Source organism: Neolamprologus multifasciatus, chromosome 17 (assembly GCF_963576455.1).
Source record: "Neolamprologus multifasciatus chromosome 17, fNeoMul1.2, whole genome shotgun sequence".
In the NCBI taxonomy this organism is placed as follows: Eukaryota; Metazoa; Chordata; class Actinopteri; order Cichliformes; family Cichlidae; genus Neolamprologus; species Neolamprologus multifasciatus.
Genome location: NC_140455.1, coordinates 31,124,656 through 31,150,188, shown reverse-complemented (window position 1 = coordinate 31,150,188; position 25,533 = coordinate 31,124,656). Strand labels below are relative to the sequence as shown.

Genomic DNA, 25,533 nt, shown 5'->3' with positions numbered 1-25,533 from the left:
ACCACAGTGAATGAGTGTGAAAGTCTGCATGTGCATAGTGCAATCCTATCAGCACACATTTATCAGTAAGCATCTCTTCTATTAGTGCTCTTCATCTATTTATGCCCCTGCTGCATTCCCTGAGGTTGCAGAGCTGAGGTCATTGTGTTTATTTATCAGGTAATTAGCACTGACCTCTATAAGAAAAGATTATGGGATGTGAGGGATCTTTTGTAAAAGAGAGTGGCGGTGAAGGTGGTGGGGACTGTGGGAGTCCCTAAGTTTGCGTTGTGGTGTCGTAAAGCATTCAGGTGGAAATTAGCGTGAAGTACCTGGGGATGATGGATGTGGGACTGGCAGTTACCAGCTGATCTTTGGCAGGAAGAACTCAGTATTGTAAAAATAGAATTAAAATATGATGCTGTGTGCTGATTGGCTTGTAAAAATGTATATGAAATATAAGTTCCTTCTTTTTCTCTCCGTGTTTATCAAATGTGTCAAGCACTTTATCTGCATTTATACTACAGATATAAAGTAAACCCACTCAGACAATCACATCTTATTACCTGGATCCTCAGGAGCAGCCTCCTATTGGCTTGCTCCAGCTTCTTCTGACGGCTTTCCAGCTCCCGGGCGTGCTGCTGCTCCTTCTGCAGCCATCTTATGTACTCCACCGAGGCCTTGAGGATGGTGCCTTTGTTCCACCGCATGTCGCTGCAGAAAGGAGAAACGTAAAAGATAACCTTTTACACAGAACCCCCTTATGTCGGCAGAATATCCTTTGCAATAAAAAAAAAAATGCAGGGAAAAGTTTTAACAGAGGTTTTTTTTTCTCCCCCTTTTTTATGATATGAATAAGAAATGGTGATTTACACGGGGCAATTATTCATCCTTGGACATTACATGGGGACACTGAATGGGAATTTTAATAGAATAGTTAAGTAGCTATGTGGAAAGTCCATTCTTGTACCTCCTTGTACGGTAAAATTAATCCTCGAATAAAAATAGGTGAAGGGAAAATGAGCTAAGCAGGAAGGCAAGGAGAAAAATGGAGAAATGGACTTAAGGTGCTAGAGTGCAAGTCATTCTTTTGGAGATATTATTACTTTTTTAAAAGAGGACAGGGAAGCTGTAGTAAAATTGTCCTTTTCCACACGAGTGAGACGTTGGCCTGATCAGCGCTAATAATCTCTTTTATCCCGCGTTAATGGCACGACGACAACGCTAACCTTCCATTTAAATTTGAAGCAAAGTTCAACTGCGAAAGATGGCCGCGGGATTTCAATTCAGTTCCACGCTCCGTCTCGGTGTTCCAATTGTACTTCAAACTTTGATTCAAATGGCGTGGCCCGCTTCTTTGCATTTGACCCTTTCCTCATCATTCATGCTTTGAGCTGAACTGCCGGGACCCGGCGAGGAGACGTACAGCTCGGAGAGCGTCGACTACAATGAGAGTTCAAGTGCACCCTTGAAATATGACTTGAAATGTGCTCGAGCACTCATTTGAATTCAATGAACGACGTTTCGAGTGTCTTTGTGCTGCGATTTTTAATACCCAACACACAGGTTCTTGCAGTTGTTTCAGTGGCGTGAAGTGAAGCGAAGCAGGAGGTGGGGTGGGCGGGGGAGAATTTTTCAGTAAATATATTTAGGATTTTGCAACTTACGGATCATTCGACTTTGGTATGAGTGTTCCAAGCTCCTTAATCCTGTAGTTGATGTTGTATCGTCGCCTTCTTTCAACTGTGCAAGCAGAAAGAAAAAAAAAAGGGAGCAAAAGTTGATGAGAGCAGTGTCAGATGCTGCACCAAAGGTTATCCCAGATGTTAAAGTATTATGGAGCTGAACGGCGTGGGTTGGAGGGGGTGACACTTACTCAAATTATGGTTGTCTTTTTTCTGCCTCTCTTTGGCCATCACCCTTGTGTCGTGTTCTGTCAAAAAAAAGCAAAAAAAAACAACATAAAAATACACGAATAAATAAATCACGCAGGGGAACGAATGGATTAGCAATGCACACAGATTTAGAAACTGAAAGACAACAAATACAAAAAGCCACAGACGGTCCAGTCAGGAGACGCACAATCGGCCGTTTTGAGGGGAGTTCAGCGCCGGGGTCAGAATGAGGAGTGTCTGTGCAGCGAGTCTACACTACGGACATAAATTTGACCTCCTTACACACACGCTGACCCCGGTTCATCCCCCTCCAGCATGTATGAAGCTCATTGTAAAGAAAAAGAAAAATGGTAACCCCATTTTTTTTTTTTTTTACCGCAAAACATTCTAGAATTAAGAAGATTTAGCGAATTGACTCATCCGTCCGAGAAGGACAAAAATTCCAGTGTATCCATATTTGTAGTCACGTTCTCCTAAATTACATAATTGGGGACCTGAGATTGGATTTCCCAATTTGTCTCTTGTTGATTTAATCAGGAAAATTTGAACTCTGTGCAACAGCCCATTGTCCCCTCTGCCTACACTCAAATGAAACAGATGGCAATGTTCTTATTTGCCCATTGAGACTGAAGGATTTCATTTATTTATTTATTTTTGGTCAGGCATCCTTTCTGTTTCCTAATCAGCTTTCATCTGGGTGTTTGTAATTAATATGAACAAAAAAAACCCTAAAAGGATCTCTTTTTTGTTGTTGTCGTTGTTGTCGTTGTTGTTGTTGCCTTGAGATGAAAAGTCTCCACTAGTGTCTAACAAAGGGAACTTTGTTTGATCTTCTATTTCTTTAGGTTTCACAATGTGAGCAACTCTTTAATGGTTTAGCTGTTTGGTCAGATTATGGTATGAGGTTCATACCTGTGTATTCCCTTTTTACAGTGAGCTTTGTAGGGTTAGATGTAGGACTCAGTCCACCATTAGGGGCGTTCATACCTTGTTCACCCCCATAGACGTCCAACATGCTGCTGCTGAGAGACACCTAGGCAGGAGAGAGGGGAGATGCAGAGGACGAAAGGGGAGTGAGTTAAGTGAACGGGAAGTGCATTTACATTTCACACATTCACACGCACGTAAACAAACAGGGCTTTCACACTTTGACACAAAAGCCGCCAAACAAACAGTTGTTTTTAACTGCTGTGTGGCTTTGTTTGGCAAAACTGACAAGAGACATGTGGAGTGATCAGAGCCTTGAAGTGATCAGATTGTTAGCATCTCCTCCACTCTACGCGGGAATGTGGCAATGGAGTAAAAACAACTTAACAGAAACGCAACCTAATTGTAAGACGTTTTACCCCTGACCTCGAACCCAGGCTTGCTGCTCGCCAAGGGGCCGATTTGACCAAACATAGCGCCTTGATTTGCTAATGGTACCATTTTCAGAACCCCTCCAGATGAAAGTGCTCCTAACACTGATTCGCTCTGTGTTGAAAATAGCATCCCATTAGATGAAAAGGCTAGCTAGGTCAACTGCACGAACAGAGGCAAAACTGTTTTCCTACGGGTGTCTTCTTGTCTGAGAACACATGTATCCCCCCCTCTGCAATAATACGGCCTTTTCATGGAGTGGAGGGAGAGAGATGTCCGGATCTTTAGCATGATGACACACGTGTGTGTCTAATTCGCATTTGTGTATTTATGTCGAAAAAAAAAGCATGCCAGAAGCCACCACGGATTCCAACTAATTTTATCTCCAACGTGTGTTAGATTTAACAACCACGCTGTTATATGTGGAAAAAGGAAGTCAAGAGAAAATGAGTGTTGGCTGTATGTATGTGTATGTATATATATATATATATATATATATATATATATAGTATAGGAGGAGGGGACAAAAGTGCATATCAAAATAAAATATAGGAACAATTCCCCTACTACTAAAATTGTAATTACTTCAATTCCTCTCCCGTCTGCGTTCCTGAGTGTGTTGACACAGCGAAACGATGTGATGCATCGTACCGTATGACTAATTAGGATGAATTGATCCATTTAAGCACGGTATCATTTCTGAACAAGCCCATGGGGACTATGTGCATTAGGCCAATCCACTGGCTCAGTAACTCTCTCTGGCAAAAATCTCTCACTCTTCGCTCCTGGCTGTTGCATTCCTGTCTACATTTGAAACCCACTGACTCGCCCTCATTCCTCCTCCTCCATTACAATGTCTGTTGTGTTTTACTCTGTTTTGCTTTATCTGTGTGTGTGTGTCTCTCTATCTCTTTATTTGTGGAGTTAGGCCTGATTCCCATTGTGTAGCTATGTTCTCTGGCCAAACGGACCTCTTGTTCCAGAGTTTTTGAATTCTTCCCTGTCTGTGAATCCTACTGATCCATCAGTGCATCCACCTTATTTTTGCTAAAGAGTTAAAAAGTTTGCATTTTATGTGTTTGGGTTTTTTTTTTTAGACTGATTTAAAGTTTTCCTTTATGTTACTAAATGCTTTAATGCACTAATCTAAATGTCAGGTTTAGATTTGATTACTTTGAGAGCATTTATTGGATTTTTTTTTTGGTTATGCGCACATCATTACAGACTAGTATAAAAAGACCTTTCTCACATGTGATTTTCCTATGAATTTACTATACATTTAGCTTTTGTTGTCAAATACATGTCATCACTTTTCCTTTTAAAAAAAAGTTCTTAATCTGCTTTGTTAAACTTCTTTAGTAATGTTGCTAATCTCAAGTGAACTTTGACTCATTTCTAGACTTAAGCTGACCTCAAACTGAGTCGGGTCCCCTTTTTCCCAAGCGAGTCAAACCAGCACCTGAGGGTTTGGGTAAAGAAACCTCACTTTCAAGTCCCCATTCAACTTTAAAAACAGAGAAGTGATTAGTTAAGGGGACTGTCGCAAATCTAGGCTCACCTAGTTTAACCCACAGAGGCAGCCATGCAGAAATGCTGAAATCAGCACAAAGCTTTATTTTTTTTAAAAACGGGGGGGGGGGGGGGGGGGGGGGGGTTAATGAGTAGCTATTAGAGCAAAGTTGATGTGATTCATACTTACATTGTTTTGCATTATGATGTTAGGCTCCATGCAATCCAAGCCTCCATCATTGAAACCGGATTCAAGACTAATTAGGTCATCAATAACTTCATCCATTGGAAACTAAAAGAAAACAGTGATTTCAGTGTACTCAAGGACAGACTGATGATGTTTGTACGAGAATTTCAATGCTGTCCAATTCGTTTGAAATCTCAACATTCAAACCAGAATAGACAAGGGAAAAAGAGGGAGGAACTGTGGAGAGATTAATTCAATAACAGACGAGCTCTTCGCCGCCATGTTCTCAGATTTGTTAGTGGTGCTGGCGGGAAAAAACAGGCATCTGTTACCAACCTAGTTTCCTCCTTTGAAAGGGGTTCTCTCATCAGAGACTGCATGTCTGAAGTTATTGATGAGCACATCAGAGAGAGAGGGCGATCAATAATGGCATCACTTTGTTTAGATGATTAGTTGGACCTGCTCCCTGCATTAAGATTCAGACCCAATCCAGATAGTACATTTAGTCATAATTGATGCTTCTGAAGTATGCCCTGTGTCAGCTATCCATCTCAACAAAGTGTCAGCCATTATTTATCACCCTTAGAAAGAAATTAGAGGGGCAGCAACAAATCTTTCACAAGTGCTTATTAAAAATCAACAGAGAAGAAAAGCTTTGCTTTAAAGTAATAGGCTGTGCTGAAAGGAAAACCTTGTAAGGATGTTGTGTAATCTACAAAAACCATGAACCACAGTTCATCCGTAAGTGACCCAGTCTGTGGTTCAAAACTTCTGTTTCAATTTCACGGCCGGAGTTCTCTGAATTTCAGTTCCACAAAGTCATGACTGAGATTCTTTCCTTTTCCATGCGTCCACTCACCTCACTGTCATGATTGGCCATCGTAAGCAGGGTAACAGGGCTGTTGGGGTTACTGCTGTCACTGACGGGGGGCATGTGTCCGTTCCTCATGATCGGCACGGTGGTGAGTGTCTGGCCAGGGGTGTGCGGATGTGTCACGGCGTGGCCTGATGCGGCCGAGGAGGCCAGCTTGGAGCCCAGCGTCAGGTACTGCTTCACGGGCTGATTCTGGCTCTGGTGGAGATGGAACTTGGAGTTCTCCAGGTGGCTCTGTACCTGTAGCAGAACAGGTCATTCAACAGTTCAGCAAGCTGACTAAGTTAGTCCAGGAAGCGCAAGGTTGGGCACTGTTTCCCATACCGCTGAAACAGCGCTGACTCAGAGTATTTGCACAGGGGTTGTCCAAAACAGCTGTTGACTTTATGAAAAGAATATCTAAAGTAACACACATAACTAGTTTGCCGTGATTAGTCACTTATGCGCAGTAAATTTACAGACTTGCAAAATGTAAGTTAGCACTCATAATAAAGTGAATCATGTACAGAAATAAAAATGTTGAAAGTGTCTTTATCGGAATTTGATCTCATTCTCTGAACTCATTTTCACAGTCTAAAAGTTAAAAAAAAATCTGAAAGCAAAAAGCTTTTCTTCCCCCCTGAGACTTCAGCTGAATTTAACCAACTAAGCTGACTATTTTTACAATCAGTCTTAATATTTAATCTTCAGTTGATCTTGAATTACATGTCAGTACAGCAATAGTCAAGATAACCTTAAAAAAACACTATGAAAGCAGTGTTAAATAAACTTTACCAAGCTGCTCACAATGTTTCTAAAAGTTGGTATTCTTACATTTGAAGCTCTGGTTGCATCCCGCATTGTGTAGTAACTGCAGTCACTTAAGTGTGGCATTCTCAGAAAAGCAGATAATCTTCAAATTGATTTGTTCTGGTGTGGCAGCAGGTCAACTTTAGGGATCCACGGCTGCTGCTGCTATCCTGTTGATCTGGTGACTTCTCAGTGAGTGTCTGTCCCTTCCAGTCTCCCTACCAGCTCTTTATAAAGGGCCCTAAGTGAACTAATTAGGCCCAAAGCTGGGTGTAAGCCTTTATGTTGCGTAGCAATGATAATCACTTCAAACACTGGACTGTTAGATCATCCAAGGTTTGATCACTGCAGGGTATCTGCCTTTAGCATCTATCACTAACTCCCTCAGACCGCCCTTTTCTTTCTGCTTGACCAATCAGTGGTGATCTCCCAAAGTCCTCTGCAGCCTGCTGTAGGGGTTGTGGCAGCACAATTGACCCTTGTTCCCCAGTGAAGTTTTTAAATAACTCCTCCAATGCCATTTTTAACCAAGCCTTTCAATTCATTCAAGGCTTTTAAAGTAAATAGTTTAGTATTATGCGTTCCCCATACAATAACTGCAGTAAATCTGTTTTGAGGTCTCCTTTGGTGTAAGTTGAGGGCAAATTTAGGAAAGAACATCTCTCCTAAAATATCAAATTTTCATGCTTGTTGGTGCTCACAAAGACGGTTGCTGTCGTGACTTGCTTTATTAGTTTAGGGGCTGCAGAGTATTTAGGGGAGTACATGACGTGTTAGCTGTGATTTAAGAATGGTAGTCTTGTTGACTGTAATAGGTTGGTCAGTTTGCCTGTGTCTCACGTACTTCCTCCCAAATCTGTTTTATCTACTGGTCAAAACAGCAAGCTCTCGGTTATTTTAAACCATGGAATAGATGCTCTTTCAGGGACTGACGGAATCAGGACCCACCAAAAACTGAGCAACAACAAGCTCAAGAAGTTTCGATTGGCCAGACCAGTACTACTCGAACATGATTTGAAAATGCAGATATTTAATGTGTTCCTAATTTCATGATAACACATTTAGATCACAGGCCTTAAAAACAGGTGACAGGTGTCGTTTATGTCAAGATGAGGAAAGCAGCTAGCTTATTTAAACTGCCAAAAAAAAAGTATCATCAGCTGTTGGTTAGAACAGTCCAGGTGTTACTTCTTCTTTTACGCTGCCTCAGAAAAAAAAAAATTGTCAGAACTGATTTGTTATGCAGCTATCCTTTATATCGTCATGCTTTCAGACCAAACTTCTTATTCTTCAAATGCTATCTGGCACACCGCTGCTGAACTGTAGGGAGTTTTTAGTTTTGACAGCTTTAGAATTGGTCTTTATGCTAAAAGTCAGCATTAAATTCCCCCTTGTCAGCTAGACTAGCTGACCTTATTCACGACTCAGCCACCTAACTAAGACCAGGCTCATCACAATACTCATCTTGTCAGTAGTGACTAAGAGTTGTTATCTGAGTTCTCCAGGCTAAACAAGATGCCAGTTGTTCGCCAATCAACATTTTTTTCCACTTTGGATAGCAGGAGGGATGCCAGGACCGCTGCACACCACATCTGCTTTGTGTGACAGCGGATTGTCCTGGTTTCACTTCAGCTTTCTCACTACTGTAAATGCCGGAGACACGCTTGTTATCCACTTAAGGAAATCTGATTAGATTTGAGGAGTAATGGTGCTTCAGTCACCAAGGCCAGCCTCGACAATGGCAGGCCTGTGCATGTGTGAAGCGGGCATGCAGGAAAATTATCAGTGCCCGCCATACAATTGGGTCAGGAAAGAATATAAGAATGTAATCAATCAGGAGTTTGGGCATGTTGTAGCTATTCAGATGCTTCAGTTTTGTTTTGTTTTGGTTGTTTTCCTCTTTTTCGGCACGGCTACCAGCACCTGCTACAACAATCGAGGCAGTGTTTGAGATTATTGGCACAGAGGAGGTCATGGGTTCAGTTTTCTATTTACACACATTTGCACAGTTATTCCTGACATGCAAACCTACATTAGACTATGAAAACTTTTTGCCTTTTGACTTCATGCACATAGTTTAACTTTAGAACACACCTTCTTGTCAGCATATTTCAGAGTGTTTGAATAAAATAATATATATCTGCATCTTTCTCGCTTTTCGTCATTAGAGATATTAGACAACTAAAATAAAAATGCCAAAACCCAGAACATGCCTTTGTCCCTACATATGTCCTAATCAAATCTAAAGCACTCTACAGTACACGCCCAAGAAATCCCATCGCAAGTGAATACAACTGCAGCTCTTCAACATATCAATTCAAAGCTCTGTCAGGCTTAAAATAAAGCAACATCCCAAACCTCAGCTTCTACTTACAGATAGCAGCAGGCCCGAAATTACAGTAACACCTTCGCAGCTAAACGTAAGCCCAGTTCTTTAGCCTCTATTTGTGAGATCCATTTAACAGTGGTGTCATTTACCTCGCGGTTAAGAGGCGTATTTCTTTAGTGGCCCTCTCCCCCCGAAATGCTGCACTCACAAAGCCATTGTACTAGACAACCTTGCAGGTTTTACATCGAAAGGCACAAAGCTCTTGCCTAATCCAGTTTCAGTCTTGCCCAAGTTCTCCTTTCACTTCAGAAAAATCCAACAACTTATGAAACACTGGGTGATGGTGACATTAGCTAGCTGTACAAATTATGGGCAAAACCTACTAGGAGTTTTGGATTCATTTCTGCAAAATGCCGCACTTTGCGACATATTGATGCAGATTATAAACATCTAACATCTTGTTTTCCCATCTCAAATGGATGGAGATAATTTGAAAGTGGAACAAAGCTCTTCCTCGGTCATGCTTACTGTATTTTGCTGAGCCTGCTAACCAGTGAATAGCTGTAACCACCCACTAGATTGTGCAATGTGAGGAAAGATAAGACTGGGATAGCGAACTGATAGCAAAAGTCCCATTCCACGGTGCCTCCATGGTTAGTCTGGCTGTAGCTGCAAATGTGTCTTGCGTGCAAACAAATGCACACATAGAATTTAACACAATGTTTTCTTCAGTGTGTGTCATTGCCTCAAAATCCCTGGGCTGTAAATAAGTCATTTCCCCTACCTGTAAAAGTTGGATCTCTGTCAAGGTGATTACTTTGACCACACAACAGCGGCTCATGGCTCTCCAGAGTGGCAGCGTCTCCCACCACAGGAGGTGCAAATCCTTACAGAAGAAGAACAACTGTCACAGCCACAGCTTCGTCTCACACCGTGACAGGAGGAGAAGAAGAGGAAGAAAAAGAGAGGTGCTGCAGCCTCCTTCCTGAATTTTTTTTTTTTCAGAAATATCAGAAAGGAAGCCATGACACATCAGCTTATTTGGGAGCAGCACGAGACGTTTCCTCTCTGTAGCTGTGTGTCTGTGTGTATGTTTGGTCAAGGAAAAGGCCTGACAGAGGCAGAAATACAGATGGCATTTACAGTAGGGGGTTGAAGTAAGTGTGTGTATGTGTGTGTGTGCGAAGCCATAATAAGTTGACAGAATGTGAATTCCTGCTTGCTTGTGGATCACTACACTTTCCTGCTTTTCCCGCATAACATCCAGCCTAGCTCAGCGCAGTTTCCTGTCTTCATGACACCAACTTCCCAGTGGAAGTCATTTTATCCACAAAACTGTAGTCACTTTTCCAACACAGGGAAACAGGAATCTTGAGAATGTGTGCAAACATGCTAAAACACACATTTTATTATGTTTTAGTTATTATTAGGCCAAAAATCCTTGAAAAGTCCTCTCTTTAATCCCAAGATTTACAAGTTTTTATATTAGCAGGTGAATAAATCTGAATCAGAGTTGCTCCGATACATGTTCTGGGGTGAACTCCACAATGGTCCTGACAATTTAAGAACTCAAATTTCATATAGTAATTATTTTTGATTCACTGTAATAAACACATCAGGATTAATTTGAGGACATTGAACATAATGGCTTAAACTGAATCACAATGATTCAATTAAATCAATCCTGTGCCGACTTTGGGTTTTAAAAGTCTTCTTTCAGCAGTTTAAATGCAGCCAGCCCCACACGTGTCTATGGTCAATGTTTTCATTACGCAAAGAATGCCCTTCTTGATGCTACTGTACACAGTAATCTTCTGTGTATAGAGCGGATCTAGATCATTAGGTAATATTTATGCTGCACTATCTGGATTCTGTTGCTGCTGTTTGACCATCAACACGAGGCATTCCCATCTCGCCAGCTTATCTGTTGCTGTGTTTTCCTGCACTCGTTTTTGTACTGTTCTAACCATTACCCATGTGTATATTTGTCCACTATTTTGTTTATTTGATGTCTGCTGTATGTACGCTCCATCAGATCTAGGCAAAGATTCCTGGCTGGCCATTTTTGGCTCATCTTGGGGCAAGCCACAAGTGCTCACCTTTGTTAGTCCCCCTTCATAGCATGTTTTAAACATGAGGGACTTCCTGTAAGAGTTGGCCTGCTTCTGAGACAACACTTCAAAGTGCAGCGCCCACATCTGAGGACTGTTTTATCCTGCTAGAAAAGGAATGCATAATGGACACAGCACCACTGCACTTTTAATGATTCTCATATGAATTAAATATTACGGCTATTTTAACTGGATTACACGTGAAACCGTGTGCGAGAGCATGCGCTTGTTACCTTGATGAAATATTGAATTTAAGAAAATGGTTCACCTCAGCAGTGCTGCGAAAATAATTAAAATTCATACTTAAAGTAAAGACATCTCACTGTAAATTGATTTAAAGGTGCCCTGTGGAGGTTTGATTGTAAACAAACTTCTTCTTTTTTTTAAATGCCATCATTAATTACAAAAACACGGGTAATATTTTGAAGCCTGAGAGAAAATGAAATGTAAATTCGTACAGCGCCATTAGCGGTACATAACTACAGCTGTGGTTAAAAAAGAAAAACTGATTCCTGTAAGGTACACAAACAAAACCTATTTAACTATATTTGACTGATATAGCAAGCAGAGGACTTAGTTGTGAAACTATTTTCTCTGGTTTTGACACCAAGTCATATATAGAAAAATATTTTCTTAATCATTTTACTTAACAGTTCACTTTCCACTGAATTTTGGTTTAAAAATGTAGTGAACTAAAAATATGAGCTACTGTCGCAAAGTGCACATACCTGACATAACTCACTAATAGACTAACAAAGTGTGTATTTGTGGCTGACTCATTTACCTTTAATTTTACAAATGAGTATTACATAAATAGCTACAGTCAGCTGAAGGTCTTCAGAAAGCTGAGAGAGGAGTAGGAGAAAGAGCGACGCAGTGCAGCCTGTCCTCTCTGTCAGTACAGGGTAGATGTGATTAGTCAAAATGCAATAATACAATTTTTGCTGCTAAATCAGTTAGAGCGCATTATTCTTTCTGTGAGCAGTGAAAAAGGAGCCTGTTCACAGGAACACCTGAGAGGTCGCAGGCCCTCATGCGCATATGCATGCACACTGCTTCACAGACACGCACACAAAAGTTAGCTTCAGCTGTGTTCTCTTGAATATCCCGCGCTAGCAAGAACATGAAGAAATAGCACAGAATAAATCCAGGTTTGTAGACTCTATGTTTTTTTGTTTATATATATTTTTTTACTTCACAAGTGGTCTACACAAACTGTATATTTGTGAATAAAACCTTTTGCTGTTAATGACACTGTAAAATCCATGTTAGCTATTACACAAAAGGTAATAGCTAACATTATTGTTTACATTGGTTGGTTTTAGTTTTTTAATGATAAGACTATAAGACATATAATAACTAAACATTATTTAAAAATGTTTGAGTGCACTGTCCTGTTGTTGTTAAGCCACCTAACACTGACCTGTATATTTTTCACACATAAAATGGCCATTTAACTCAGGGGATTAATCAATGATGCATTTACACAGAACTCATTTTAAATTGTATTTTTAGGCACTTTGTTACTAGCAGCCTGCTGCAAATACACTTCATTTGTTCTAATTTCTTTAGTCAAATATAAGTAAAATGGTAACAGAATAACATAAAATTTGACATAAAATGGTAAATGGCCTGTATTTGTATAGCTCTTTTACTAGTCCCCCCTAAGCACTTTACACACCCAGTCATCCACCCATTCACACACACATTCCAACACTGATGGAGGCAGCTACAGTTGTAGCCACAGCTGCCCTGGGGCACTGACAGAAGCGAGGCTGCCATATCGCACCATCGGCCCTTCTGGCCAACACCAGTAGGCGGTAGGTGAAGTGTCTTGCCCAAGGAAGGACACAACGACCGAGACTATCCGAGCCGGGGCTCGAACTGGCAACCTTCCAATTACAAGGCAAACTCCCAACTCTTGGGCCACGATCGCTATTGCACCAACAGGCTGATTCCCAAAGAGCTAGTAACTGAAATATTGGCATATTGCGATATGATGTGCAGTCTGTCCTTAAAAAATTGTGGGAATGGAACCCATGGAGGACAAAAGAAGTTGTTGTAGGCCTAAAATATATAACAGCAGATGAACAGTATCTAAAAGTCCTTAAGAAATAGGGGAAAAAATCCAGCAAAGACCTGACACAGGACCTGACTGTTGCATATGGCCTTACAGGTGAGCCCTATACTGTTTACTGAAACCTCATCAGAAATGGTCTAATAAAAGGAACCAGGAAGAAATGACTGAAATATGCCACATTACACAAGAACCTGACAATCAGTCATCTGTACAACATAGGCTCTGTCTGCGACTGCATTTCAGCCAGTGGTGTTGTGCAATCTTGTCAAACCTGATGGAAATATTGTATGGAAAAGTATGATCAGGTTTTAATACCATCTCAAACATATCAAATTGTCAACTGCTTCATTTCTCATCATGAGAGTGATGAAAAATTAAACTTCCAATGCAGTAAAAGCATACCTGGGCAGAAAAACACATTTCTATGACACACTGTCAGTCATGGATTGGCCTCCCCAGAACCTCTCAAAATTACTGAAGCAGTGTGGGATCATCTCGACAAAGAAGGTAAAAAATGCAGCCTAAGAGGAGCTTTGAATGTCCTTCAAGAAGGTTGGAGAATCTTTCCTTAAGAAAACATGAGAAAGTTTTTCTAAGAGAGTTCGGACTGTATTAAAGGATAACGGTAGTCATACCAAATATTGACTCTAAAGCTTGTTACAATGATCCAAACTTTGATTTGGCATGTTTACATGTAATTAAATTAGTGCGGTCAGCATTAATCTCCTTAAAATGACATTAACGCCATAACTGCATTAATACGGCAAATCTCTATTAGTGAGTTAGCACAGATCGCCCCATGCGTGCGTGGGGCTGCATGGCATCAACGTGATTGCGAGGTTAGCACGTTAACATGTTAGCGCCATCCAATGCGGTTATGGCATTAATGTCAATTTAACGAGATTAACACTGACCGCACTAATTTAAATACATAACTACACCTATTTTATAACAAAATATAAAGAAGTGAGATGTAACTCAAGACTTATGATCAGTGTGTCATACAAATGCCATCCATCCACTCCCTTCCTCTTAACCTTATTAGGCTCGGGGAGGGTGGAGCCTATCCGAGCTATCATAGGGTGAGAGGTGGGGTACACCCTGCACAGGTCCCCAGTCTATCACAGGGCTAACACATAGAGACAGACAACCATTCGCACTCAAATTCACACCTATGGACAAGTTAGGTCACCAATTAACCTAACCCCAATAATTACATGTCTTTGAATTGTGGGAAGAAGCCGGAATACCCAGAGAGAACCCAGGGAAACGGGTAGAACATTCAGACGCAAACAGATAGGCCCAGGCCACCTGGTGGATTTGAGCAAGAAACACAGGACAAGTTTTCCTCAAAAGAAGTTTAAACAGAAGCTGTTGAGCAGTACAGAACAGGATTATGGGTAAACTACTGTGTAGTAGTTCTGAAAGGAGAATCTCAGCCTTGACCCTCACTGTCCAGTGAGCTAGAACAGGATAGAGCGATGTTTAGCATTGCTTCTTTGGATGATGTCAGAAAGCTGCACCATAGACAAACTTTAATCTCTCGCTTTGGCAGACGGTGAAAAGAAGCCCCAGTGAGCCCCAGCTATAACTATTAAGATGAAGTCTTATTAAAATTATGCACATGATTGATTGCAAGACAATCCCAGCTTACCAAACTAAAGACTTTTCAAGACTGGATAAAGGATTATAGACAAAATAGTTACAATACAGACAATGATTTAGATTTCCTTAAAAGAAAGATGCGGTTAAGTACGACTGTGCTACCCTACTTTTTTGTAAAGGAAAGATATATTTATCTATTTATCACAAAAAAAACTTGACTCACTGTGCCTTTTGTACAAATGCTGCATGTCAAACTGAGTCTAAATACACTTAGTCTAATCAATTAGGAATCTATTCTCTCTCACTAATTCAATCTGTTCTGAAGTTATACATCCTGCTGGGAAACCACAGTAAGAGTAAGTAGGATTTTATTGAAGCGTTTGATCTGTTCAGTTCACAGAGACTCTGACCTCTCAGTCCTCAGTACCAGCTGTCTGAGTGTCAGCAGGCAGAGTGTCTACACCAGGCTGACTGACAGCTTAAATTCGCTACTGGTTTTATTATAGGCATAGCTTTTTATGTATCAATTTACCAATTTCAGTCATTTCTACCTGATTTGTTTAGCAGACAAGCTGAAAATAAAATCAGAAACTAGAATGGTCGTCAATAATCGGTGATTGGTAATCCTGCTTTGAAGACTTGTCATTTCATAGCATGGAGGTTGGTCTTTTACCCACCTCCAAAAAACTTATACTGAAATAACACTTACAGACATAAAATTAGAACCCTTTACATCTGCACTGATGGAAGTTTAAGTTTTAATCTGGATTCTTTGAAGTTTCTGGCTAGATAGTTGCAATTAGTATTAATATTTAGACCAGCAAAAATAACACTCAAAGATCATCTACTGGAATATGTTTAAATCCATTATTTAATTACTTAAACACAGCCCAGCTCATATCTATATATCCGCAGTCCACCCACTGATAGAGTCTGCATCTATCAGTTACTAAGAAAACACCCTGAATGAAACTATTCATATGACATGAAGGTATAGTTATGGATGAAGCACAGACTATTGAATTTAATAGTCAGGAAAGAATCGGTAAGAGAAGAGCTGGCCAAAAAAGATTTAATAATCTAACAGCATCAAGCCTTGTAATCAAGTCTTGGGTAACCTATTACAGAATGATCAACTTAGTCTGTAGTATTCTGAATCAATATAAAAACATTAGGCAACATGATGCAACATATAAGTGGAACATTAGATGTGCTTTTTGTGTCTGAAGATAATGGAAAATACAAAAACTAGATTGTAACTTTTTTCCAACGAGGGTGCACAACATTACTTTGAATGATGCAAGCCAAATCTCTTTAGTCACATGCATTGTGTTTGGCGGTTTGTATTTCCTGTCTGGATTTAGCTGTTCGGGGAGTTGCACCTTGTCGGCCCTTTGTCATTTCATCTGGTAATAAAAAAAAGGTATTAGCTGAGATGCTACTGTGAACAGAACATGATGACTTTCCACTTATAAATCCACCTACGTTCTTCCACTTATTTAATTCGGGGTCGTGAGGGGGCTGGAGCCTATCTAGTCAGTCATGAGGCAAGAGGAAGGTTATACCTTGGACAAGCTGCCAGTCTGTTGTAGGGGTAATGGAGAGGATCAATTAATCTGACTTGCATGTCTTTGGACACTATTGGATCTATGTAAACCAGTCTAGTGGTTTACATATTTGTCTTGAAAGCCAATATCCGTTGTTTGATCCTGGGAGGAGACACAAATCCCTTTGGGGTTGCGTCACAAAGTCCATCTGGTGTTATAAGACACTTTCAAATCAAATATGTGGGCCTACCCACTGTGGTGACTCCTTGTAAATAAGGGAGCAGCTGGAAGTAGCATGTTTGTGGGAGTAAGCTGGGGTACCTGGATAGAACCCATACAGGCTTGGGGAGAACATGCCACACAGAAAGGCCCTAACCAGGTGGTGGATTCAAATCCAGGACCTTCTTACTGTGAGGTAACAGCACTGACCACTGTGCCCTCTGTTATATTGGTTTTTTGGGGGCGAAATCATGGATTAAATTGGACCAGTTACCTGCACCCCACATTTAGCAATTTGTTTAAACACTCTTTCAAGCGTTTAATTTATTCTGTGAGCTACTTTTCATTTCAGCTTACTATTTCAGACGTCTATCTATTAGTTTTTATATAGTAGTGCCCTTCAGGTGGACTGTAGTGCATTGGTTGCAAACTTCAGCATGCATTAAAGAATTGTTCGTTAATTTTAGCAAGCTATCCCATTTATCTGTTATTTTAAGTTATTTCATCTGTGTTTTTACTTTATCATCAATCAGTTTTTTTAACCAGTTATCTAACTAGCTGTCGCAGGAGTATGGAGTCTTTCCAAATTGACACTGAGTGGAAGTCAGAGTACACCTTGGAAAGATCCCTTTTAACTTACTGTTTATTTAAGTATTTAAACCATCTCTCCAGTGCTTCTCTGTTCATTCATTCTCAGGAGCAATTTATAGTTCATGTTTATATTTGCCACATTTTTTTAATTAGTTGGAATACTCAAAAATCTTTACATATATCACTTAGTAACTTCCGCTGTATCCCACAGGGTAAACAGGACTGGCCATCAGGGTTTGATGAGTGTTTGTTCTAAGTCCTCATAAAAAGGAAAAAACTTTTGATGAACTAAAGTCTTTGGCCAGAAGATCAGAATCGGAAATATTTCAATATTTCAATATTTCAATATAGTGCTGACCTTTAAAGCTTAATATGGCATCAAAAAGAGGATCTTACTGTTCCTAACTAGTATAAAGCTTTGTGGGCTAAATTTGTAATCTACTGTTCAAAAGCTTTTGGTGGACATATATTGATTAGTCAACCCCCACTCTTCTTCCTTAACTTGATTGTGGGAAATTAAATAATGCAATAGCTGTTTAATGAGAACTAAGCAGAAAATTAAATCAGCTTTGACCTTACCCGAACTAATAATATATAGTGGAGCTGTGGACAAAGAGCTGTTTGTTTGCTCCGTCTGGCTATCTTTGTGCTTTTGCTGTTTGAACGAGTGAGCTGCTGTGAAGTGAAAAGCAATCACAAGCAGGACGCAGCTCTGATCAGACGCTGATCTGCATTTAGATCATATCACATCACCTTCCTGCATAACATAATGTGTTTCCATATATGCGCACTGACCAAAATGAAAGTTGTTTTTTTTCAAGACTTCAAAAGCAGGCTTTCTCTTTTCTTTTTTTTAAAAATATCTTTCTTGCGCAGATACTACTGGATCATGCTACACTACGAGCCACACTTTCCCACCACTCCAACTCCTAGTCTGGGGTAAATTGTGTAATTAGCTCTGCCTGAGTTCAATTTATTATTATTTTTTTCATCATTTAGGTACTGCCAGTTCCAAGTGTGTTACAGAATTTCTGCCAGTGCCAACTTTTCCATTGTAGGCTACGATGCACTCCCCTGCCGCTCAAAATAAAGTTCAAATCAACTACAGGTTCACCAGTTTTAAACCTTAAATTTAACATGAATGTTTTGATTTCTGTTACGAACAAAATGAGCTGCTGCACATCACATCGATGTTCATAATGGCATTTGTTAATCTTTCTTGCGTCTTCGCCATATTTTAAAAGTAAACTGGTGCTTTTATTTGTTTTACTATAACAGACTAGAATACCAAAGGGTTACCAGAATACCAAAGATTGTCTCCTTGCAACTGACATCCGTTTTCAACATTTAGTGCCAGCAGTAGAGGGAATGTGCACCACGGTTTGGGGATGAAGTTTGGGGTGTTAGTGCAGTACTGTCAGGGATATGAGTTACATGTAGAAGACCAGATTTTGGTCCAAGCCTTAACCAAGTGTTATAGCTGCCAAAGATGTCTTGCAAAGGGAAATGCAACAATTCCCTATTGACCAATCCTGTGCTTTATATTCCCAAATATCTACCCAAAGCTCCCACCTCAATATCAGGAAGCCTTTAATATTATTAATTGTAGAATGCAGTTAGAGCGTGTTGTTTTACTCTTAAAGATCCTTCTCAGACATTTTTACAGAATTTTTATATTTAAAAAAATCCAAATACAAAGTTAAAAATGCTTAAAACCACACTTTCTTGTCATTGAAATGAATATTAATTTGCTGTATTTTATTTTGACTGTTGGATGTCCAACACCAGTTCTTATACTTACATTCAGTAACTAAGCATAAACACATTTTCACTCATTTTTGTAATTATAATATTGTAAGGGACGGGCGGTTTATTTATTTCTTCCTCAAAACCTTGCTGACACTCCCTGAATACTACTTGCTCATTTCTGTATGCCTCCATTGTCTGTGTTCAAGCATGTGTTGTTGCATTTATTCTACTCCATGGTATTACTGTGTGTGTGAAACAAAATGATTGGTGCTTTACAATTTTCTGCTTCTGTGTGTGAAACTTTTGCAATGTCAGTGAACAAGAAATGACCATGAACCGTTGCTGTTTTACATAATTTATAATCATATATAATCCTTTTCATATCTTTATATACAGTATGAGCCACATAATTCAAACTGTGCGTGTAGAAAGGTGCACAGTACAAAGAAATGACAGATTAAAGGATCTTGCTGGTGGTTATGCATGTTTTAACGTGTGAAATAAAAACTTTGTATACGTATAATTACAGCTAAACATTTTCTGGAGCATTTTAGCTTTATCTTTGTCTGTTTAAACAGCCATATGCCTCATATTATCCCAGAATGTTTTAGAAAATATAACTTTCTTCCACAAATCTTTGGCTATTTTATATTTTATAGGACCCTGAAAGTATGTTTCTCTTTCCATCTCAACTTATGGTAATTATCAGATGTGCTGGCGGAGAATGCGCTTGTGCGAGGATAACAAGACACGACACCAGTCTTTTCATCACAATTGGGAGGTCCACAGACCAAAAGACCTCACTTAAAAGGCGTTTTTCAGGGTATTAATTGCTTGACATGGCTTACCCAGGTATGGGAAATCTTTGGTTTCACAGTTAAAAGACTAAAAGAGGGGAAAAGACCGTTCTGCAATAGCTAAGAGGATGGCAGAAGTATTTCACGGTGTGTAACACGCAGCAATGTTTTCCAACAAAATCACGTGTTGTGAACAGACCAAGTTCTGGCAATTGAAGTAACTCTCCTGTTATCCTTTGCTCCTTCACATCTCCTTTGGTTATGTATGCAAGCACAAGCATTTCAAGAGGGGTTTTTAGCCTAAAGCCACACTAGCTGGTTTTGACATATGTAAATAAAATGAAGTTTGTCAGAAAAAAAAAGATAAAGATAAATTTTTTTAAAAACCCAGACAATTCTCTCATTTAACGATTAACGATATCAATTAACGATATTCATTAAACAAATCAGAAAATCTGTGAAATACAATTACGTTGTTCAGTACTATGATGACAATACTTACACTGACTTAACAGATAACGAAGTGTGCTAAACAGTTCCTGTGACACTATGACATAGAACAGCACTAAATAACATATAACTACTAAAGAAACAAATTGAATTACTTATTGTCAACATGCTTTATTGTCCATAATCAAAAATGTAAACAAATCTATTTTTCCTATTTACTGTGTTTTTTACTATAACGTAATTCTACCTTGCACGTGTTTACATCAATTCAAAGAAAGCTAGTCGGGATTTGTGAATATTAGCGACCACTAAAGCCAGGGGCAACACTACCGTAGCTCTCATAGTTGCTGTGATAACAAATAGCGTTCATAACAAGTGAATGAAACAGCAGTAAAGTTAAGCTACTTTAAGGAGATTATCTTTTAATGAGTCTGCAGTGTTTTGCTATGTCACTGATGAGGTAATACTGTTGGCCTTGTTAATTTAAACAGAATTTGACGGAGTCTGATGCCATTTAAATGCACATTATTTACTCTTACTATGCCCTGTACAAACTTCAATCTATTCAACATTTAATAGAGTCATCAAGTTCTTTTTTGTGCTATGTGAAACAAGGCTGTTCTTTATGCTAAGCATTTAAGCAGTCACACAATACAATTATAGTGTTGTAAAGTTAGTGATATGAAGTTATGTAAATGTATAGAGTAAGAGTCCAAATAATTGCTTTGATTTTATTGAGCATGTAGTATAGAACGAGGGTAGTCTTGCTCTGATTGTCTACAGTCTGAATGTTAAACAATAAATGGCGTTTAACATTGTTAAACAATGTAAGCAGTCAATGCACCGCAGTATAGTAATTATAATTCTATAATAATAATTAAGTATAGTAACATTAGCAATTCTGAAAGCTTTGCAGACTCACGCAGATACATCAGCAGAGGTTTACATCAGTATACTTTTGAAAGCGTCAATGCAGGGATTGGTGCGTCAGCTTCACTTACCTGTCCGTACCAGTTATATTCCAGCATCGCTACAGGACTCGTAGGACTCACAAACATAAACAGTAAAAGTTGTATGTCTACGTTCTTGCACAACTATTTAAAAATAAAAAAATGAAGTTAAAAATTGCAGTCTATTGCTCTTTGCTCTCAACCTGCCTGTACAACTCTTAGTTTTCCTGTGTGGAATTGATGTTGTCAAGATTTGGAGGGGGGGCAGGCAAAAATCTAAGCCATTACACACGTTTTTGTACACATGGACTGGCAAGCATATGCACGCTCACTCACACACCCCTGACTCTCCAGTTGAATTTTGGCACTCCCAGGGCTTACAACCTGTTGATAATGAACCTGAACCCATTATTTTGAGTCAATGAATTGAAAGAAATAGGGCAAAGAATGAAAGCCACAGGGCCAATTAACGGCATTCTTTGATGTATTACCCTCGCTCACCACTCAACCAGACCGCTCTGCGCCTTTTGTCTTTATCCTCTCTGTTATTCATTAATTATTCTGAGCGGGGTCAGAGTTCGACTGGCTAATTGTGCAGACTGTCTCTCTTTGAGGATGGCAAAAGATTCGCCCAACGCTGACACTCCCCCTGACTGTGCCCAGCCACCTTGAATTATGCCAATTATTCCAATTCTTTGATTTTTTTCCCTCCTACTCTCTGTTCCATCATTGTACTCAGCTATATTACTCTTTCTCCCTCCCTCCTGCCTTTTCGTAGTTTAGTCTACATCACTGGACTCTATCTCTCTCTCACACACACACATACACATACACACACACACACACACACTCAAACCAGTACATAATATTTTGGCAATGATGGCACTTGAGCTGGACAATTAGGGTCTTCTAAGGATAAAATCTGACTCATAATTGAATTATACACTCAGCAGATCTACACTACAAAATGTGTCACACAATCTACTCACAAGAAGAGCACCATTCCGATGTATTAACCCATTATAACACATAAAAGGAAAAGTTTTGTGCTCTTTTAAGTGCACATTTGTTAAGTGTACATCGAGTGTTCTTGCCAAGAATGAGATGACATGATTAATAATGCCACTTTCATAACTGTATCACCAGGATAATAGTAGATAAATACGCAATCTTCCATAACAACAATATAATTAGTAAGCTAAAAAAAATAGTTGTATTCTAAAGAAAACCAGGCTCATTTTCCCCCATGTTTCTATTTTTTAGGCTAAGCTAAGCTAGCTGACCACTGAACTAATATGGAACTACAATATTGAGCAAATCACAGGAATAGGTCTTGTTGATTTATACACAATTTATAAAATATAATTACTTTTTTCCCCCCAAGCTTCTTAGACTACCTTCACCTGGAAGACTGAGAACCTACATAGACTTAATTTATAACAGTATTACAGACTCTACAGACCCCAGTTAGCATGAAAGCTTGTGACAGTGCAATCAGAAACAGTGTCTAGAACAAAGGTGGAGATGTTTGGTCATAATGCACAGGGCCACATTCAGAGAAATCCAAACACAGCATATCAACCAAAAGCAGCCACGGGACCTGGGCACCTAGTATTCAATGAGTTGAAAATGCACTCCTCTGTATTCAAAGTATTCTAGAGTCCAATATAGGGCCATTTGTCTGACAACTAAAGTTTGGCTGAAATTGCATCATGCAACAGAATGGCTGAAAAGAACAAAGACTCAAGGTGTTTAAACTTATTTGCAGTCATTGCTACACCCAATCCCAGTCTTCATTCTGATTAAAATGCTGTGCCAGGACCTGAAGACAACTGTTATAAATGAAAATCTGCAAAACCTAATGAACTGAAACAACTTTGTAAAGAATAGTGAACCAAAATAATGTAAAGCACTTCAAACTGTTGCTGCTATTAGTGGTTCTACAAACTACTGAAATGTGGCCTTCACAGGATTGCATGCAGTCCTGTAGAAATATCACTATCACTCTATTCTCGTGTGTTACCCTTGTTTCTGTATTTTCATTATATGGATAGAAGCATCCCGGAAATAAAGACTTTTTGACATGTAAGGATAAAAAACAAATGAAGAAGCAAAGGAAAGATGTAATCAGGTTAGGTAACATGGCGGCCCCTCTTTAAACCATTATAAGAATAGACAGCATATAATGGTTTAATTATCTGTCTGGCGAGTTCTACTTCTATTCATCTGAACTGAGGACGCAGTGTTTTTGTATCACAAATTTATATATATGTCCCAGATTCACAAATCATTGTATTTCATTTTTGACTTACATTTTAAACAGCATTCAACGTTTTGGGGGAAACAGGGTTGTAATAATAAAACAGTTATGATTCTATTAACTCAGTGCTATTACTTTAAAAGCCTACGTAAAATAAGCTTTAGTACTTGCAGTTAATGTCAAGTATCTCTTCAGAGTCTTTGTTCCTTGTTTGTTTTTCAATACATAAGACTATGTAAGATGAATGAAATCCTGTGCTAACCTTTTGTCTCTCAAGTCCTTTTGGATTTGTTTTCTTCAAAGGGAGTCCCATTTAGCACCTCTGGCTATGGTCCGTCCTGAAAGGATAAATCCTCAGGGTATATCTGTGTCACTGATACCATTGGCTAAACACGGTGTCCTCTTCTGACCTCCTTAATTTGGTGTGCGTGAGTATGTGCTGCTTTGCCTATCACAAGTGCTCATCTTGTCTTTTAGCAGGCACAAAAGGACAGAGGGGGCGGTTAACAAAGGGTCTTGATAATATGTTGTAGCTACAAACCCAAAATAGAAAGGAATCAATGAGGTGACAAAGTTTTTGATTGTTTAAGGCCAAGAGTGGTGTTTCCTACTGTCTTTTGACTCGAGGACCCCTCAATTTAGATTGCATCTTGGGATTTCATTCTTACCAGGAAGTTTTTGGTACAAGTGAAATTCTAATTGTGATGCTAAATGCAATTTTTTTTGTTTATTTGATTTGATTTGATTTGATTTTATATGACTGTTGTGTACCATTTTGTCTTGTTTGTTGTCTGCATCCGTGTCCCTTATATTACAGTGATTCATTTGTTGAAAAGAAAATAACATGGCCCTTGTGACATGCATTATGACACATAATGTAATATGTCTCACTACAAAATCCACTTCATGTGCAGACATTCAGATGGATGTTTGAAAGATTAAGATAAATTTATCAGATTCTCCAAACCACATATTTTGTCTTCATTTCCCTTTTCACTTGGCAGAACATTGATCTATTACAGCTTGCAGCAATGAGCAGCAAGTAGTCAAATCATGTATATATATATACAGATCACATACATACAGATAAATGTGATAATCTTCCTCCAATCATCTTTCATCAATTAAACTGTTCACTTATAAATCACACCATTTATTATCCATGGAGCACATACATACACAAACATGCAAGAGACTCCCAAACACCAGCTGTTCTTGCTTCTCCACCTTGAGGGAGACCTCCGGCTTGTTTCCTCGCTCCCACATATCCCCAAACTCAGCAGGAAGCCCCTACTGGTCCCAATACTGTCCACTTCCCGAGCCACACACTAACACTGCTGCTCTCTTCGTTGTACCTTTTTTGCCCCCTTTTGAATCCTATTAGTGCATGAACTTAGTTTAACTGAAAAAGACTGTGGACTTCACTCAATTGGGCCTAATAGGATTAGGCTGTGGGTATGGGCTGGAAGGTTTAAATGGGAATGGAATTTTGGCAGACACCTGCTCAATCCATTGCATTAATCTTATAAAGGTTATAGACTATGTGGGGGCCCCACTGATGCCCAGAGTTGAATGGTTGGATGAATGGCTGTATTAGGTACGTGGGTTTCAACTAGGATGGCATCAGTATTAGAGGAAGTGCAGCCCAGTGATAAAAGAGGGCATACGTGGACCCAATGGTTGCAGGTATAGAGATCATTATTCATGTAACAGTTATGATTCCATTCATTTAAATGAGATCATAAGAATTAAGAACTGTACTTTTATATACCAAAAATACCATTAAGTCTTTCTGTTTATACTAAAAAAAAGTTCTTTGAAATTGTTTTCCAATTTTTATGAAAGCCTATAGAGAAAGCTTGGGAACATTCTTTATTGTAAGATGTAAACATTGATCAATAATGTAAAACTGACTAAAGCTCAGAAGAAACGTCACAAGTAAATTTTACATTTCACATGTCCAACGGTTTCCTACTGAATTTTCTCACCGCAGATACATTGTTTGAGGTTATTTTAGGATGTTGCAGTTCAATCCTGTTGGATGCTGCTATGGAAACCTTTGTGTTTTGAAAGCTTGAAATATGAAGTAATGTTATAGATATGATTACAAAAATAGCTTCTTGAGAGTTCCAATTCTACATCAGAAGTAGCCAATAATAGATTAAGCATTACTCTGTTTAAATCTTTTACACTGAACATTACATTACAGAATGTAATTACGTTGCAGAATGACTTAGAACTTTGATCATTTTA

At 39.2% G+C, this 25,533-nt stretch overlaps 1 protein-coding gene across 5 annotated transcripts in view; it reads right to left on the bottom strand.

Moving 5' to 3' along the window:
- The window catches only part of tfec (transcription factor EC), a 47,934-nt gene that overhangs the window by 3,756 nt on the left and 18,645 nt on the right, over positions 1-25,533 (bottom strand). For 2 of the 5 annotated variants that reach the window (XM_085137824.1, XM_085137825.1), the window contains 6 exons: positions 5,789-6,043; positions 4,933-5,034; positions 2,787-2,907; positions 1,856-1,912; positions 1,647-1,722; positions 546-693 (listed from right to left, as the gene is read on the bottom strand). In XM_085137824.1, the coding sequence (XP_084993950.1) occupies positions 546-693; positions 1,647-1,722; positions 1,856-1,912; positions 2,787-2,907; positions 4,933-5,034; positions 5,789-6,043 (759 nt within the window). The other 3 variants (XM_085137827.1, XM_085137826.1, XM_085137829.1) reach the window with 3 other exon arrangements.